We start from the raw sequence: 16,695 nt of genomic DNA, 5'->3' as shown, positions 1-16,695 counted from the left end.
TGAGATACAGTCTTGCTAAGTTGCTTAGGGCCTGCTAAGTAGCTGAAGTTAGTCTCCAACTTGAGACCCTCCTGCCTCAACCTCCAGAGTCACTGGGATTACAGGCATGCACCATCATGCTTGGCTTTGTTTATTGGAATCTTGATGTTTGTTGTTGTTTTAAGTTTCAAGGGTATAGAAAGAAATTCCATCTTGTATTTACCCCATCCTCTCACTTCTCACCAAGTTCAGGATTACATAAGAGGCTTGGAAAGGATTAATTGGAGCCGTCTCATGTATCTTGTTTTTAGTTTGTTTTTTTAATTTGTCTTTTCCTGTGGGTTCTCAGTGAAGGAAATGGATTCCTAATCACAGCAAAAAGCACTGAGAAACCTGTGAGTCAAAGTCTTTTGGGTATTATGGCAGCCAACAGTTACTTGATTTTGAAACATTATGTCCACATCTTCCCCTCTCTACTCCATTCAGCAGATTTTATTGAGTACTGGGCATTCTCTCTCTTTTTAACCCCTCCTTTTGGGGGATGAAATATAATATACAAAACAGTTCATAAAACAATTTACAGCTTAACCAAATATAAAATAAACACCCATGCAATCAGTAACCCCAATGTTATAAAAAATAAAATCTTATGGAAGTTTTTTGTTTTGCCTTTAATGTTTAAATCTACAATCTACTTGGAGTTTGATTTCATACTTGGAGTAAGATAAGGTCAAGTTTAATTTTTTCTGAATGGAGATGCAATTACCTTACCACCACTTATTGAAAATACTCCTTTCACCTGCTAATTTGCAATGCTTTCTTTCCCATATTATGTATCTCATGTAAAAATTAACCTAGAAATGTATATTATATGTTAAAAAATGAAAGTCCTATGCTCTTCTCCTCCCCACCCCTTGGCCCCACTTCCTAGAGGTAATGACTAATGTGAATAATTTAGGATGGAACCATGTGTAATTTATTCCCTATATGAATAGAATGTTTTCATAAAAATTGTATCAAACTTCTCATACTTAAGTGGCTCAATTCACATAATATATTTGGACACTGTTTCACATTGGCACATTTCACATTTATGATTTACTGAGCAACTGCTTCTACCTGATCGATGCATTATCTGTGTGAATGCTCTGTGAAATGCCCACTGGCAAGCACAACTAGAATTACTTTAAAGTGAATTTGAGGGGAAATGGAAGAAATGAAAGAATATGTGTGCCGAAATCCACTCTGGACACCTTGATTCCTTCTTGGTATTCAGGATTATCTTTGAAGGCTTTGCCTCCTTCCTGTGCTACTTCTTGCCTGGGGCCTTTGGCCCACAGGACTCTGGACAGTGATGTGCAGTCCTCACTCATGTGTGCAATCACCTGGCACTTCTATGACAAGGGCACCTGAAACTTGGGAATAAACCCTTCGCGTCTCCAGCATAAGAAGAATTGGGATGACGCTTTCATCTCACATTTCTTTCGAGAACTGTGTACTACATGGCCCAGGAGAACTGCTTGGCTCAACAGCTAAAAGAACTTTTCTCTGGAAATGACTTTAAACTTATTTATTTTTCTAAAGGCAAAAAGTGATATTTGAGCGTCCCTGAAGAGCAGAGGTGACTCAGCAGAGATTTTTGCTGAGACGTTATGGGAATGCATTGCAACAAACATTCTCTACACATGATGGTCCTCTAATGTGGATGGAGATTTATTGGCCTGCAGATAAGACAAATTGAGGCTTTATGAGAGGCACAATTTTCTGAAGTCACTTAAAGCTGATTTCATGAGAGTGCTATTTGTACATCCTCAAGCTTGCTATTTAAAGAGATTTGTTCAGTTTTGACAAAATTGCTCTGAACATGAGCAATTTTCTCCTATTATGGAGTGTCTCATTTTCAGATGCTGTTATACATTCTTCCAGATGCACTCTCCCTTCTCTTGCTCTCTCTCAGACCCCCTGAAGGCCAGAGTTAGGAGGCTATGCAGGAGGTGGCAGTAAATTTGCTAAATGATGATCTGAGCTTACCTCTGCTCCACCTGGGCTGCTCCAGCACAAGGCCGCTGTACTTGCCCACCTACCAAGGTCAGATGAACGTCATGCACCCAAGGAACAGGAGAACCATTGCAAGCACTTGTTTCTCCACTCTCCAAGATCTGTTTATTTGCACCAATATGTATATGGATTTGTTTTAATGTACAGTTTCCAGAGCAGGCTTAATTTGGATAGAGAACTTTCCATTATTCCCACCCTAAGTGAAGGAGGTGCCTAAGATAGAAGGTGGAACTTGAGCACACTCAGCTCCCTTTGTGGGCCCAGGAAGCCATTCCTGTGACCGCAGTAGTCTTATTGTGCCCAAGCTAAAGAAATTAAGAAAGGAAATAGGCATATTTTTAAGGAAGGCAGAAAACAAACTTGCTGTAGTCCCTCAAGTATGGCAGAGAGAAGATGAGATTAAAGGCATCAAGAGACCTGGAGATCAGGCAGTAGCAGCATTTCAACAATAGTAGACACCATAGAGGAGGCCCACTGAGTAGCTATTGATGCTTATTTTATCTTCCCAAGACTCTCTGGAGCATTATCGTATTTTGTACAGTTAAGGAAACAGACTTGGAGACATGAATCTTGCAGTACAATAGGTAGAACACAAGTTTGGAAGTCACTTATTGGCCATGTGGGCTTAGGCAATTCCTTTGACCTTCCTGGACCTAAGTTTCCAATTTGGCTAGAACATCTCTAAACTCTTGTTTCCATTCTGACTTAAGTGGATTGATCTTGTAAGGTAGAGAAATCCAAACATAAAACCCTAATAAACTTATGACCATTAGACCTTGCAAGGGAACAAGTGCCCATTCAACAATATTCATTACCCCTGACTCTGGGTGAGGCCCTAGGATGCAGAGATCAACAACAAAGGCCCTCTCCCCCTGGAGTTGAATTTTGATGATCTGGGGAGGGGCTTAAATAGACTATTTCTTAGAATAGTTTTTGATTTATAGAAGAACTGAGGAAGTAATGGTATATCCTTTCACCCAGGTTCCCCTAATAGATGCCTTACCTTGGTATGGTGTGTGTGTGTGTGTATGTGTGTGTGTGTGTGTTTTGTGTGTGTATCCATTACAATTAATAAGCCAATATGGACACATTATTATGAATTAAATCCCATGGTTTACTCAGATTTTGGTTTTTATCTAGTGTCTCACTTTTTGTTCTAGAATACTATAGTACACTTAGGCATCATGTCACCTCAGACTCCTCTTGACTTTGACAGAATCTCCAGCTTCCCTTTCCTGACAGTTCTGAGAAATTCTGGCCAACCTATGATTCTCCTGGCTCAGCCTCCTGAGTAACCATTGGGAGCTCTTTCAGTCTGCTCACCTCTTTGAAATTCCAGTCAGCGCAGGGGTTTTCTGGCTTTTTTTTTTTTTAGTATTTCCCTACTTGTATGGTACTACAAAATGTTCCAGGCTCATACTGCATTGTTTCCTGCTGCAGTTCTAGAATCAGCCATTTCTCTAAGGAACTCTGGTTTTTATCTAGGTGTTAGGTGTACTAGTTGCTGATGAAATTGTGGAATTATGTTAAAATGGTGATTTCTTCAGCTTATAAAATAATTATGTGCTCATCATAAAAAATAATTAGAAACTTCAGAAATATATACACACACAAATTGATTTAATTATTTCTACTATTCACTACTGTAAACAGAACACTTTTCGCTTTTTTTTTTTTTTTTTCTCATTGGATTTACATAGCCAGAACTGGAGTAACAGACTGGGGAGGATAAAGGTGGAATTGCTTTTGTTCCTAAAAATGTGTAGAATGATATGTGCATGTCTGTGATTCCAGCCACTCAGAAGGCTGAGGCAGGAGGTTCTCAAGTTTGTGTCCAGCTTCAGCAATTTAGCAAGATCCTGTCTCAAAAAAGGGAGTCAGGGAGGGATGTAGCTCAGTGGTAGAGCTTCTCTGGGTTCAATCTCTAATACTGGGAAAAAAAATGGTGGGGGGGTTAAGATGTTGGTAACAACACAAATTTCATGGCCAGTTATTGCTCCAACAGTCTGGAAGCGCTTGGTGGAACTATAAAAGATAGGAAGTGGATGGGACTTTGGAGGTTGTCTGGTTCATTCTCTCATTGTAAATAAATATGTTGGCTGTTGGGAAGTTGTGGTGAGGTTCTCTATTCAGGGACTGGCTAAGCCAAAGTCCTACCTCAAAGTAGTTAGAGAGCCTGGCCTGAACTGAGAGCTGGGGACCTGCTTCCAAGTCAAGTCTACTTTGCTTTTTCAGTACAATAAATAATCATGAGCTGGATTAACACATATCAACAATTAAGAGAACTAACTTTGGAATCAGATAGATCTAGATAGACTTCAGTTCTATCTTCATTACTTATTGCTGTGTGACACTGGGCAAGGTTCTTAACTTCTTCAAGCCTCATATTCTTCATCTGAATAATAAAACTAATAGTTACAATTATATAGTGTCATACTAAGTTTCAGACACTTCACGCATTTAATTCATTGACTTTTCATAACAACTTCGTATAGTAAATGCTGTAATTATCCAGATTTTACAGCTGAGGAAAACAATATGCAGAAAAATAAAACAACTTGTCAGGGTTGGTAAGTAGTAGAGCCCTGCTTTGAAGCCGGACAGTCTAATTCCAAAGCCTATGTTCCTAAACATTACATGACACCTTCTCTCTTTATCTTAATAACGTATCCAACTTTTCCCAGAAAACTTCAGGCTCTTTCTCCTTCTGCTCCGGAGCTCTCATGAGTGAAATTTCATAACTCATTAATGGGACTACGGGATTCTAGCAGTGGGAATGCAACTTGCTCTGGGACAGAAGCCTTGGATTCTACTCAGGATTAGTGCCAGCATCTTGCACAGGAGCTTATGATTTTAAAACGCATAAGGTAGTAGGGAAAGCCATGAGATTTGGAGTCACAAACCTAAGATTTAAGCACCACTTCTTTAATTCAAGTGCACTAAGCAAGTCACTTAAAACCTGACTTCCTTGCGCAGAGAATGGAGCCGGGAATATATGTGAATTAATGTGAACGTAATTCAGCTCGACGTTTGTCGTTTCAGCTAGTGAGTCTCGATAAACCTGGTGGAGAGACTCCAGCCACCCTAAATATTCCAGGAGAGATAGCAAGAAGGCCTTTCTAGGAGAATAACTGCAAGGAAACCTCCAGACCATAGAGCTCAGTTCCTAGAGAGGCCTATCGTCACTTCCGCTCGCCCCTCTAAATTGCGCCTGCGCACAACATCTCTTCCTCTTCGGTCTCGGGCCTAAGTCGTGGCGACATGGTGAGTGTGATAGTTCTTGCAGCGTAAGTGTTTATCCGTCTGCATCTGTCCTCTCGCTTTTTCTCCGCGCCCGCCTCTGCCCGCCAGCCCTTCCCCGAGCCCTTTCCAGTCTTTATGCCCTCGCCTTTTCTGGAGACTTGACTCTGGGACACACCGAGGCGGCGGGGCAGGGACAGTTTGCCCAGGCTCTCGGAGCTTTGGGCGCGTCCCGGACCCATGTTTCACCGGGTTTAATTTTTTAAAAACTAGGTCACAGAGGAGGGGCTGAGGTGTGGAGACATCGGGACCTGCGTTTCAATTCTAAATGTCGTTGGTCTGTCCCTTTTCTCGATCTCAACAGGCTAAACGCACTAAGAAAGTCGGAATCGTCGGTAAATATGGGACCCGCTACGGTGCCTCCCTTCGGAAAATGGTGAAGAAAATCGAAATCAGCCAGCACGCCAAGTACACATGTTCCTTCTGTGGCAAAGTAAGGTGGTCTGGGGAGGGGACAGGCTTCCTCTCCAAGGGGGCTTGTAAACAGTGCTGGTGAGCACTGGGGATTGCGCGTACAGTCGATTAACATTTGTGAAATGAGAGCATGGTGGTACCCTTAGGTTTTGGGAAATGTTCTTCATTTAAACAAAATTACTGAGGAACTGAAGGGTAAAAAGGATAGTCCGCATCTAATAACATCCTTTTAACAAATATTTGGCCATTTACTAGGTGCTTAAGTTGGTTTTCTTGTGTACAAATTAAGCTCCTGAAAGCTGGCAAGATAAAAAGGTTTTTGTTTGATTCATAGTGAAAAATTGATTCTTTTGCAGACCAAGATGAAGAGACGGGCTGTGGGGATCTGGCACTGTGGTTCCTGCATGAAAACTGTGGCTGGTGGTGCCTGGACCTACAAGTGAGTCCATTTTTTTGTTGTCTAAAAGTCTGTGGGAACAGCATAGGCCTCTTTCGCACCTGATGGGTTAGGAGAGTAAAGATGCTTTGGGGGGCCCTTCCCCAGAATTCTTTAGTGTCATGGTTTACTTTCCATTCAAAGAATAGAAATAAAACTATTGAAATAAAATTTTATGAGATGCTTTGAAATCCTGTAAAATGACCCCAGTTAGTGTTGTGATATTTTGCAGGTCCCTTGCTGATACCTTGAGTCTGTACAGAACCTTGGCTTGCACTGCAAGTTGTTTTTGTAAAGATAGTTTTTTAAGAGGTCAGTTGGTTTAAAACTATATGGAAACTTGAAGCCATATGGACCTTCATACCTCTGTTGTTGTTTGGATTTATTTACCATTGTGACCCTATAGGGCCAGGTAATACTATTGGGGGGGAAATATATATATATATATATAATTTGTGCTGGTATTGCTTGTTTTGACTCTTAAGTGTATCCATTTCCAGAAATTATAGCTGTCCTTAAAGGCTTCTAGAAGTGGAGTTGTTTGTTGACTCTGAATTCTGAGAGCCTGACTTTTTACTCAAGCCAGTGTGTAGATCTGTGCTGTCCGCAACAAACTAGCCATATACAATATGATGTATATGTATTTTTAGGTTAATTTTGCCCTTCAACTGAAATAGTGGAAAATGTTGAAATGTTAATATGGATGTATATTTAAGCATCTCGTTTTAATTTGTGGTGACAAACAGTAAAATGATGTCAAGAGTACTTAGCTCCGATAGTAAAGTGAATGAGCATTCTTAAGCCCGCCATGGAATAGTTTTGTGACTTTTCCTGAATTTTGTTCTAAATATTTGTGGTCACTTTTTTGTTTGATTTTTTGTTGTTGTTGTTGTTGGTTTTGGGGGCAGGTACCAGGGATTGAGCCCAGGGGTGCTTAACCACTGAGCCACATCCCCATTCCTTTTTTTTTTTTAAACACAATGCCTTTATTTTTATGTGGTGCTGAGGATCCAATCCTGATCCCGCCCGTACTAGAGGATCGCTCTACCGCCACAACCCCAGCCCATTCCTTTTTGAGACAAGGTCTCACTAAGTTGCTTAGCATCTTGCTAAATTGTTGAGGCTAGCCTCAAAATTGCAGTGCTCTTGCCTAAGCCTCTTGAGTCTCTGGGATTACAAGTTTGTGCTACGTCGATCAACTCTAGTCATTTTAATATCTTTTATTTGAAAAAGCTTAAAGAATTGTTTGATCTTTATATGCCTATAGTCCCTGCTACTTGGGAGGCTGAGGCAGTAAGATGTAAGTTTGAGGCCAGCCTCAGCAACCTGTCTCAAAAAGGCCAGAGTTACCAGGGGGTTAATGTGGCTTAGTGGTAACAGTGATATAACTTGGCCTAAGTATGTGCTAAGCTGTGGATGCAATTCCCAGTAACAATCCCCCCTCCCCCCAAAAAACCCTATCTTATTGTATTGGCTTGAAACTTTATTCATTTCTTCTATGTATTCCCATTTGATGAATTTAGGCAAGCTATTCCTCTCCTTTTTTAAAAAAATACTGTTTAAGAGATTAGTTATATGTGGTTGCCTTCTAATTTTGTAAGAGCCTAAAGGTGTGGTTCTTAAAAGATGCCATAGTATAGTTTTGTGAGCCCCTGATTTCTGAATAATAGTTTTAATATTAGTTAAATCTTTGGGTTAACTGCAAGTAGTCTTTTTCCAGAAGTTAAGAAAGTTTTTAGGATTTTCCTGTAACAATGAGGTAGCTTTATTTGACATTTTATACTCTAATATGCTTAATTTATTGGAAACTGAATTTTTCTTCACAGCACCACTTCTGCCGTCACAGTCAAGTCTGCAATCAGAAGGCTGAAGGAATTGAAAGACCAGTAGAAAGTTCTACCATATAGCAAAATTGTGGTTTGTTTGTTAATTGTATTAACTGGATGTTCTGATGTGAATTGCATTAATATTGCCCTTTCAAAAGATTGTAAATTGAAGCCCTTCTAATTTGAATTGGAAAATTTTGCTAGATGGGTTATTGTAATTCAGGTCTTTTTTCTTCAGTAATCAGATGATAATGGCATGAACTAAGTCTTATGGCTTAATATGTACTCAGCTTTTTTTGTTTTTTTAAAACACTGTTCAACTACTCCGAGATACATTGATATTGTACAAAATTTGTTTTAAAGGTAAAATATGCTAAAATACACAAAGGATATACATAAATTGCCTCTTTTGGTGTTTCATTTGAGTGCACATGAACATGTGAAACAATTATATAACAAATTTTTGAATGTGTCTGCCATCCTTTTGTTTAGTTTTCACACAAGGGTTCATAGATTGAATTCAATTTCATATAGATGGTAACAAAAGAGTCTTAAGTTCCTTGGAGGAGTTTACTAGTTATGATTAGTTCTGGTGGTTATTATCTCTTTCTCAGCCATGTCTAAGCAGCCATCTGTGGTAGGGACTCCAAAATCAGTAATTCTTCATGAATGTAAAGGTTATAAAACATGGATTTCCTTTACTGTTAGAATAAAGACCTTTGTGACTTTTCTTGAATCAACTCCTTTCTGATAAATCTTGCTTTTGCCCTTTAGTGACCCCCCCCTTTTTGCCCCAAATAGCTTATACACAGATGTTTCCTTCATCTACTCCAGAGCTGGTTCTGGCACAAATATCACCTCAGGGCAGTACTTCTTGACTGGGTTAACCTCTTCTAAACTCATAAAAATAATGGGTTAGATTTTTTGTTTAGGTTATTGTTTCAACAGGATTTAGCTTATTGTAGTGTACCCAGTACCAAGCATAATTCCTTGCACTTGGCCTGCTTAAGTAATGAGTAAATGTGGTCTTTTTTTTTTTTTTAAACAAGATTTTGTACTCCACTGATTTTTGTCCTGTGAAGCATCATTTGGTATTGTGGGTCAGTGATTGGTGGTGCCATGAGGGACAAATTAGACTATTTCATAGTGTTTGACCCAGGTCTTCATAGGAATTTCCAAGTAGTGGCTACAATTTCTAGTCAGCATTGAGAGTTGAATTAACTTTAGTTGCCCTGAAGTGCACCATGTAGCCACACTGCCTAGCTAGTTGGGCTAGGGTTAAATTAACTCTGTTGCGGTTTGCTGTAAAATGCCTTGTAGAATAGAGTATTTAGGGGGTTTGGAATCATGGTTGAAGTCTTCTGTGTTACCTTGCTAGGAATTAGCCCGAGTCACTAAGAGTACTGTCTTGTTCAGTCCAACAACTTGACAGATACATAATGTCCCATTTACATGTAAGAAAGTTAAGTAGTTTATGAATACCTTTTGGGGGGGGGTGAATCTACATACTTCTGGCATCAGCTGAAAGTGAACATAGGTAGAAAATGGTGAAGCACAGTTCTCCCAGTGGGAAGACTTTAAAAGGTAGGATCTGTTTTGCAAAAATGATTTGAGGTGAAGCTTTATACTGATTCTTAGGCACTGGCTAATGGTTTGGCCAACAAACAGGTCAGAATTTCAAGAACAAGAAGGAAAAACAAGGCTAATTCAAGGTTCTAAATAGAACTATGGACATTGCTCTCATTGATGAACTAATTCATTCTGAGAACATCAGCTATTTTCCCCAGCCACCAACTTGTTGCTTGTTCAAAAAGCCCATGAACAAAACAGTCATGATAGCAAGAAATGGAACCTGTGTATGAGCTCTAAAACATGGACCTCTCCTCACAAAGGCAGAGCTGCTATACCATTCACAAAGGGTACCATCTAGCCAAGTTATTACTTTGGACATCTCCCATCATTGCAAAGAGCAACAGTATGTTAAGGACAGGCATTGAGCTGGGCAGGTAGCTCAGCGGGATAGTACCTGCTTAGCATGTGCAAGATCCAAGGTTCAATCAGCACTACCTACCCACTGAAGTAAATAATCTGTGTATGAGCTGTACACGTATGGATTTGTCTTTCATACATACAATATATCTGCAGGTGCTTTATCTGTCATTGTGGTATCCTATGCAGTATAGTCTGACAGTATGGAATAAAGAAAGTCATTTGGTTACAAGAGACAGCATGCTTTAAGATATTGGCTTGCTCTGAAAACTTGGGTATACACTACCTGGAGTAAATTTACTGAGCATAAGGTAACTGTCCTACAAAATGTCTGTAATTCAGTTTATCAGTATATGGTGCCATCTTCCCAATAGCCAGGATGGATGTGTAAAGAAATAAGATGGGATATGAGACTGAGGATTAGGCCAGTTGTCTCTCTGAAGGCATTTTTTGTTTTCTATTTAGCTTGCAACCTTGAATTTAATGAGCTCAGAGGTTCTGGTGCTTACTGCCTATTTTTTTCTTAGGACCGTATTTTTGACTGGATTTAAAAAGTCAATATGTTGATTATTTTGGGCTTTGTATACCACTGAACCAACAGGCAGGAAAGGTGGTCTTCTAACATTGTCTTTTGGCAGGGGGTGGGGAGGGTACTAGGGATTGAACTCTGGGGCACTAGACCACTGACATCCCCAGCCCTATTTTGTATTTTATTTAGAGACAGGGTCTCACTGGATTGCTTAGCACCTTGCTTTTTGCTGCGACTGGCTTTGAACATTTGCTGGGATTATAGGAATGTGCCACCACACCCAGCTAGATTTTCTTTACAACAGTTTTGTGGTAGATTTCTAGGAGATTTCTCTCCTATATATGATCTATAAGGATGGACTCCCTTGTCCTTGCATTCTAGGTAGGTTCAAAAAGTGGGAAGTACCAGCAGAATATCCAAAAGTGGAGTCATAATTATTTTTCCTGCTTCTCCTTGCTTTAAAGCGACTTCTAGGTTGGATATAGCTCAGTTGGTACAGTGCTTGCCTCACATACACAAGGCTTGGGTTCAATCCCTAGTACCACCCCCCCCAAAAAAAAAAAAAGATTTCTATTAAAGGCCATAGTTCCCATTAGGTGGTCTTTGCTCTATTACAACAACTACTGAGATTTATTCCTTTAGGCCTCAGTGTGTTAATGACTCTTGTTACTTGCTGTGGAAAGCTTCATCAGTCCACTGTAGGTTTCTTAATTTTTTTTTTTTTTCCTTTTGGGGATTGAACCCACTGAGCCACTATTTTTATTTGTTTAATTTTGAGACAGGGTCTGGCAATAACAGTACTTTCCTTTGGCTATGAAAAGATGATCACATGACACAAGCCGATAAAGGTGATGAAACAAAGTATTTCTTCTAGGCATTTGTAAATTGAGCAGTCATAACAGGGAGTGGCTATCTGAGATGGAGCCCTTCCTTTAGTGAAAGTATATTAAGAAAGACCATGGATTGCTGTCTAGGAGATTCTCTGAAGTTACCCTGATTCTTGCCTGGATATTATCTCTTGCTTTTATTTTTTGTGAGTGACCCAGTGTGAAGTCAGACTCCCAAGGGCTGCATCCTAGAAGTAGGAGTGAACAAGAAGTAAATGCCCTCATAGAGACTAAAGATGACTCCAAATAATCTTAATCAATGATTGAATTTAGTTAGTCTAGCTAATTCTTAATAGTGCTCTAGCTGCCTACAGGAAGCAAATGCAAATCCTCTCTGAAAATAAAATACTTTAAATTCCAGTTTGTAATAATTTTTTATATATCATGTCTGGGCTTTAGTGAAAATAACTAGGCATTCAAGGGGACAAGACAATTAATAGACAATTGAAACAGACTCGCAGGGTGTCCAAATAAGTTATCAAACATCGACTTAAAAATAAATGCTTCAGAAACAGCCCCTAATGGAGAGCCGAGGAGCGTCCGCGTTGGAGGCGCGTTACCCTGGGCCGGCTCGGCCCCGAGCTTGAGGAGGCCGCAGTTCTGCTTACTGTGATTACTTGGTTAATACCCTTGGACTTGGTTCTATGATGCAAATGGAGTGTAGGACTCAGTAGTCACGGCTCTGAATGAGAGAAGCCTCACCTTCAAGATGGAGAAGAAGCGGAGAAAGAAATGAGAGCCTCTACGGGCAATGCCATGGAAGGCCATGGTCTTAACTTTTATTTACACTGGACAAGACTATAAGATGGCTCGTCAGTAATGCTGCAGTTTTTAACAGAAACAAGAATTCACTTCTAATCAAGGAAGAAAGAAGTGCGACTTGAATTCATAAGATTTGATGACTATATTCACTTATGACCATGAAGCTCATAAACATCTGGCTGCTTCTGGTGATTTTGCTCTGTGGGAAGAGATATCTGGGTGACAGACTGGAAAAGAAGTCTTTGGAAAAGGCCCCCTACCCTGGCTGTTCCCACCTGACTGTGAAGGTGGAGTTCTCCTCGACAATTGTGGAATATGAATATATTGTGGCTTTCAATGGATACTTTACAGCCAAAGCTAGAAATTCATTTATTTCAAGTGCCCTAAAGAGCAGTGAAGTAGACAACTGGAGAATTATACCTCGACACAATCCATCCAGTGACTACCCTAGTGACTTTGAGGTGATTCAGATAAAAGAGAAGCGGAAAGTGGGGCTGCTGACGCTTAAAGACCATCCACACATTAAACGGGTCACGCCGCAGCGCAGTCTTTCGCTCCTTGAAATACACTGAATCTGACCCGATCGTGCCCTGTAATGAAACCCAATGGAGCCAGAAGTGGCAATCTTCACGTCCCCTCGGAAGAGCCAGCCTCTCCCTGGGCTCTGGCTTCTGGCATGCCACAGGGAGGCAATCAAGTCGATGGTTGCTGAGAGCCATTCCACGCCAGGTTGCCCAGACGCTGCAGGCGGACATGCTGTGGCAGATGGGATACACAGGTGCTAATGAGAGTTGCTGTTTTTGACACTGGGCTGAGTGAGAAGCATCCCCACTTCAAGAATGTGAGGGAGAGAACCAACTGGATCAACGAGCTCACCCTGGATGACGGGTTGGGCCACGGCACATTTGTGGCAGGTGTGATCGCCAGTATGAGGGAATGCCAAGGCTTTGCTCCAGACGCAGAGCTTCATATTTTCAGGGTCTTTACCAACAATCAGGTATCTTACACATCTTGGTTTCTGGACGCCTTCAACTATGCCATATTAAAGAAGATCGATGTGCTGAACCTTAGCATCGGGGGCCCTGACTTCATGGATCACCCCTTTGATGACAAGGTGTGGGAATTGACAGCTAACAATGTGATCATGGTGTCTGCCATCGGCAATGATGGGCCCCTTTATGGCACTCTGAATAAGCCTGCTGATCAGATGGATGTGATTGGAGTGGGTGGCATTGACTTTGAAGATAACATTGCCTGCTTTTCTTCCAGGGGAATGACCACCTGGGAACTGCCAGGAGGCTACGGTAGTGTGAAACCTGACGTTGTCACCTATGGTGCTGGAGTGCAGGGTTCCGGTGTGAAAGGGGGGGTGCCGGGCCCTCTCAGGGACCAGCGTGGCCTCTCCAGTGGTGGCAGGTGCTGTCACCTTATTAGTGAGCACAGTACAGAAGTGCGAGCTGGTGAATCCTGCCAGCAAGAAGCAGGCCCTCATCGCATTGGCCCGGAGGCTTCCTGGGGTCAACATGTTTGAGCAAGGCCATGGCAAGCTGGACCTGCTCAGGGCCTATCAGATCCTCAACAGCTACAGACCGCAGGCCAGTTTGAGCCCCAGCTACATCGACCTGACTGAGTGTCCCTACATGTGGCCCTATTGCTCCCAGCCCATCTAATATGGAGGAATGCCGACCATTGTTAACGTCACCATCCTCAACGGCATGGGAGTCACAGGAAGAATCGTGGATAAGCCTGACTGGCAGCCCTACTTACCGCAGAATGGAGACAACACTGAAGTCGCTTTCTCTTACTCCTCGGTGTTATGGCCTTGGTCAGGCTACCTGGCCATCTCCATCTCTGTGACGAAGAAGGCAGCTTCCTGGGAAGGTATCGCCCAGGGCCATGTCATGATCACCATGGCATCCCCAGCGGAGACAGAATCAAAAATTGGTGCAGAACAGACTTCAACTGTGAAACTCACAGTGAAGGTGAAGATAATTCCTACACCTCCTCGGAGCAAGAGAGTCCTCTGAGGTCAGTACCGTAACCTCCGCTACCCCCCTGGCTATTTCCCCAGGGACAACCTAAGGATGAAGAACGATCCTCTGGACTGGAATGGAGACCACATCCATACCAACTTCAGGGACATGTATCAGCACCTGAGAAGCATGGGATACTTTGTGGAGGTCCTGGGCTCTCCCTTCAGGGTTTCGACCACTCAGTATGGGACTTTGCTGATGGTGGACAGTGAAGAAGAGTACTTCCTGAGGAGATCGCCAAGTTGACCAGGGACGTGGACAATGGCCTTTCACTGGTTGTCTTCAGTGACTGGTACAACACTTCTGTTATGAGAAAAGTGAAGTTTTACGATGAGACACAAGGCAGTGGTGGATGCCAGATACTGGAGGAGCCAACATCCCGGCTCTGAATGAGCTGCTGTCTGTGTGGAATATGGGGTTCAGCGATGGCCTATATGAAGGGGAGTTTGCCCTGGCAAATCATGACATGAATTACGCATCAGGGTGTAGCATTGCTCAGTTCCCAGAAGATGGCGTGGTGATAACACAGACTTTCAAGGACCAAGCAGGAAACTGCGATTGTTGAAAATGTCCCCATCTTGGGACTTTTATCAGATTCCAGCAGAGGGTGGGGGCCGGGGTCGTGCTATATGGAGACTCCAATTACTTGGACGACAGTCACTGACAGAAGGATTGCTTTTGGCTTCTGGACACGCTCCTTCAGTACACGTCGTACGGGGTGACTCCTCCCAGCCTCAGTCACTTGGGGAACCGGCAGCACCCTCCCAGTGGAGCTGGCTCAGCCATACCTGAGAGGATGGAAGAAACCATCTGCACCAGTACTCCAAGGTTCTTGAGGCCCATTTGGGAGACCCAAAACCCCGGCCTCTGCCAGCCTGTCCACACTTGTCTTGGGCCAAGCCACAGCCTTTGAACGAGACAGCGCCCAGCAATCTTTGGAAACATCAGAAGTTACTCTCCATCGACCTGGACAAGGTGGTGTTACCCAGCTTCCAATTAAATCGCCCACAAGTGCGACCCTTGTCCCCTGGAGAAAGTGGCGCCTGGGACATTCCTGGAGGGATCATGCCTGGCCGCCACAACCAGGAGGTGGGCCAGACCATTCCCGTGTTTGCCTTCCTGGGAGCTATGGTGGTCCTGGCCTTCTTTGTGGTGCAAATCAACAAGGCCAAGAGCAGGCTGAAGTGGAGGAAGCCCAGGGTGAAGCGCCCCCAGCTCATGCATCAGTTTCACCCACCAAAGGCCCCATCAGTGTGACGGTCAGACTGGCTGAGCCTGCAAGCCAAAGAGTTTTTGAGGATGGCTCTGGTGGGCAAGCAGAGCCTGGGAGGGTTTCCCAAGAGGCTCCTCTTTCAGCAGGATCCAACCTCCAGTTGCAGCTCAGTTAGAGTGTCCTGTCTGCAGGCCCCCTTCTGGGTCCTGTGCAGGCCTGGTGGCACACCTTGATGCACCTCACACCTGGGCCCCTGCAGGAGGGACTCGGCTGCAGCAGAAGCAGTGGCAGCAGCTCACCAGCAGCTGAGTGCACCAAAGATGGCGGAGAGCTCCTGTTAACTATGTGAGACAGCCACCAAGCTGAGCTGGTTAAAGGCTATTTTCTATATTTATTGTTGGGAAAGTCACTTTAAAGACTTGTGCTATTTGGAAGCAAAGCTATTTTTTTGTCAATGGAATGCAGTTTTTTACTATGAGATCATAAGGAATCACTCTCCTTTCTGACTGAGGTTCAAAGGAGACTGGCACAAATCTGTGAAACACAGACCTTTGCTTTATAAGAATCAACTGCCATCATGTTTTGTAATTTGGGGTCTTGATTTCACCATTGTCGGTGAAGAAAATTTTCAATAAATATGCATAACCCATAATAAATAAATAAATAAATAAATAAATGCTTCATATAGACAAATATTAAGAGACTGAGAATTTCATTACAAAAAATTAAATTTATTTTAGAGTCTTAAAAATGTACTTATTTGTAGGATACATTGATAATTTGATACAAATATGTAATATATATGATCAAATTAGGGTCATTAGCATTTTCCTCAAATATTTATCATTTCTTTGTGTTGAGAACCTCAAAACTCTTCCGATTCTTTATTAAATATGTAGTTCTTATAAACTGTTGTTACTCTACTGTGCTATAGAACACTGATACTTATCTAAAAAAATGATCTTGAATTAAGTGATTTAATGCCTAAAATAGAGTTCCATGGGTGGATCCAGCAGCAGAGTAGATGCAACCTAAGAGAATTTATTCGAAAGGTAGGTCAAAACAAATCTAGGTTGGCCACAGTGGTGCACACCTATAATCCCAGCTACTTGGGAGACTGAAACAGGATGATCACAAGTTCAAAGCCAGCTTGGGCAACTTAGCCCAAGACCCTGTCTCAAAGTTTAAAAAAAAAAGGACTGGGGATATATAGCTCAATAGCTCAATGGTAAAAGTACCCCTGGGTTTGAAGGCTAGCACCACCCACCT

General features: G+C 42.3%; 1 protein-coding gene and 1 pseudogene across 1 annotated transcript; both read left to right on the top strand.

The window, feature by feature from the left end:
* Nucleotides 1-5,193: 5,193 nt before the first annotated feature.
* Rpl37a (ribosomal protein L37a) lies at nucleotides 5,194-8,749 on the top strand. The gene is made up of 4 exons (XM_027941965.2): nucleotides 5,194-5,301; nucleotides 5,642-5,770; nucleotides 6,108-6,190; nucleotides 8,014-8,749. Exons 1-4 carry the CDS (start codon nucleotides 5,299-5,301, stop codon nucleotides 8,075-8,077), a joined length of 279 nt encoding a protein of 92 aa, XP_027797766.1. The 5' UTR covers nucleotides 5,194-5,298; the 3' UTR covers nucleotides 8,078-8,749.
* Nucleotides 8,750-8,828: 79 nt separating this feature from the next.
* Nucleotides 8,829-16,089, top strand: LOC114097771 (membrane-bound transcription factor site-1 protease pseudogene; annotated as a pseudogene).
* Nucleotides 16,090-16,695: the final 606 nt, after the last annotated feature.

The sequence above is a fragment of the Marmota flaviventris genome, chromosome 11, assembly GCF_047511675.1.
Source record: "Marmota flaviventris isolate mMarFla1 chromosome 11, mMarFla1.hap1, whole genome shotgun sequence".
Taxonomy (NCBI): Eukaryota; Metazoa; Chordata; class Mammalia; order Rodentia; family Sciuridae; genus Marmota; species Marmota flaviventris.
This window is presented reverse-complemented; position numbering and strand designations above follow the sequence as displayed.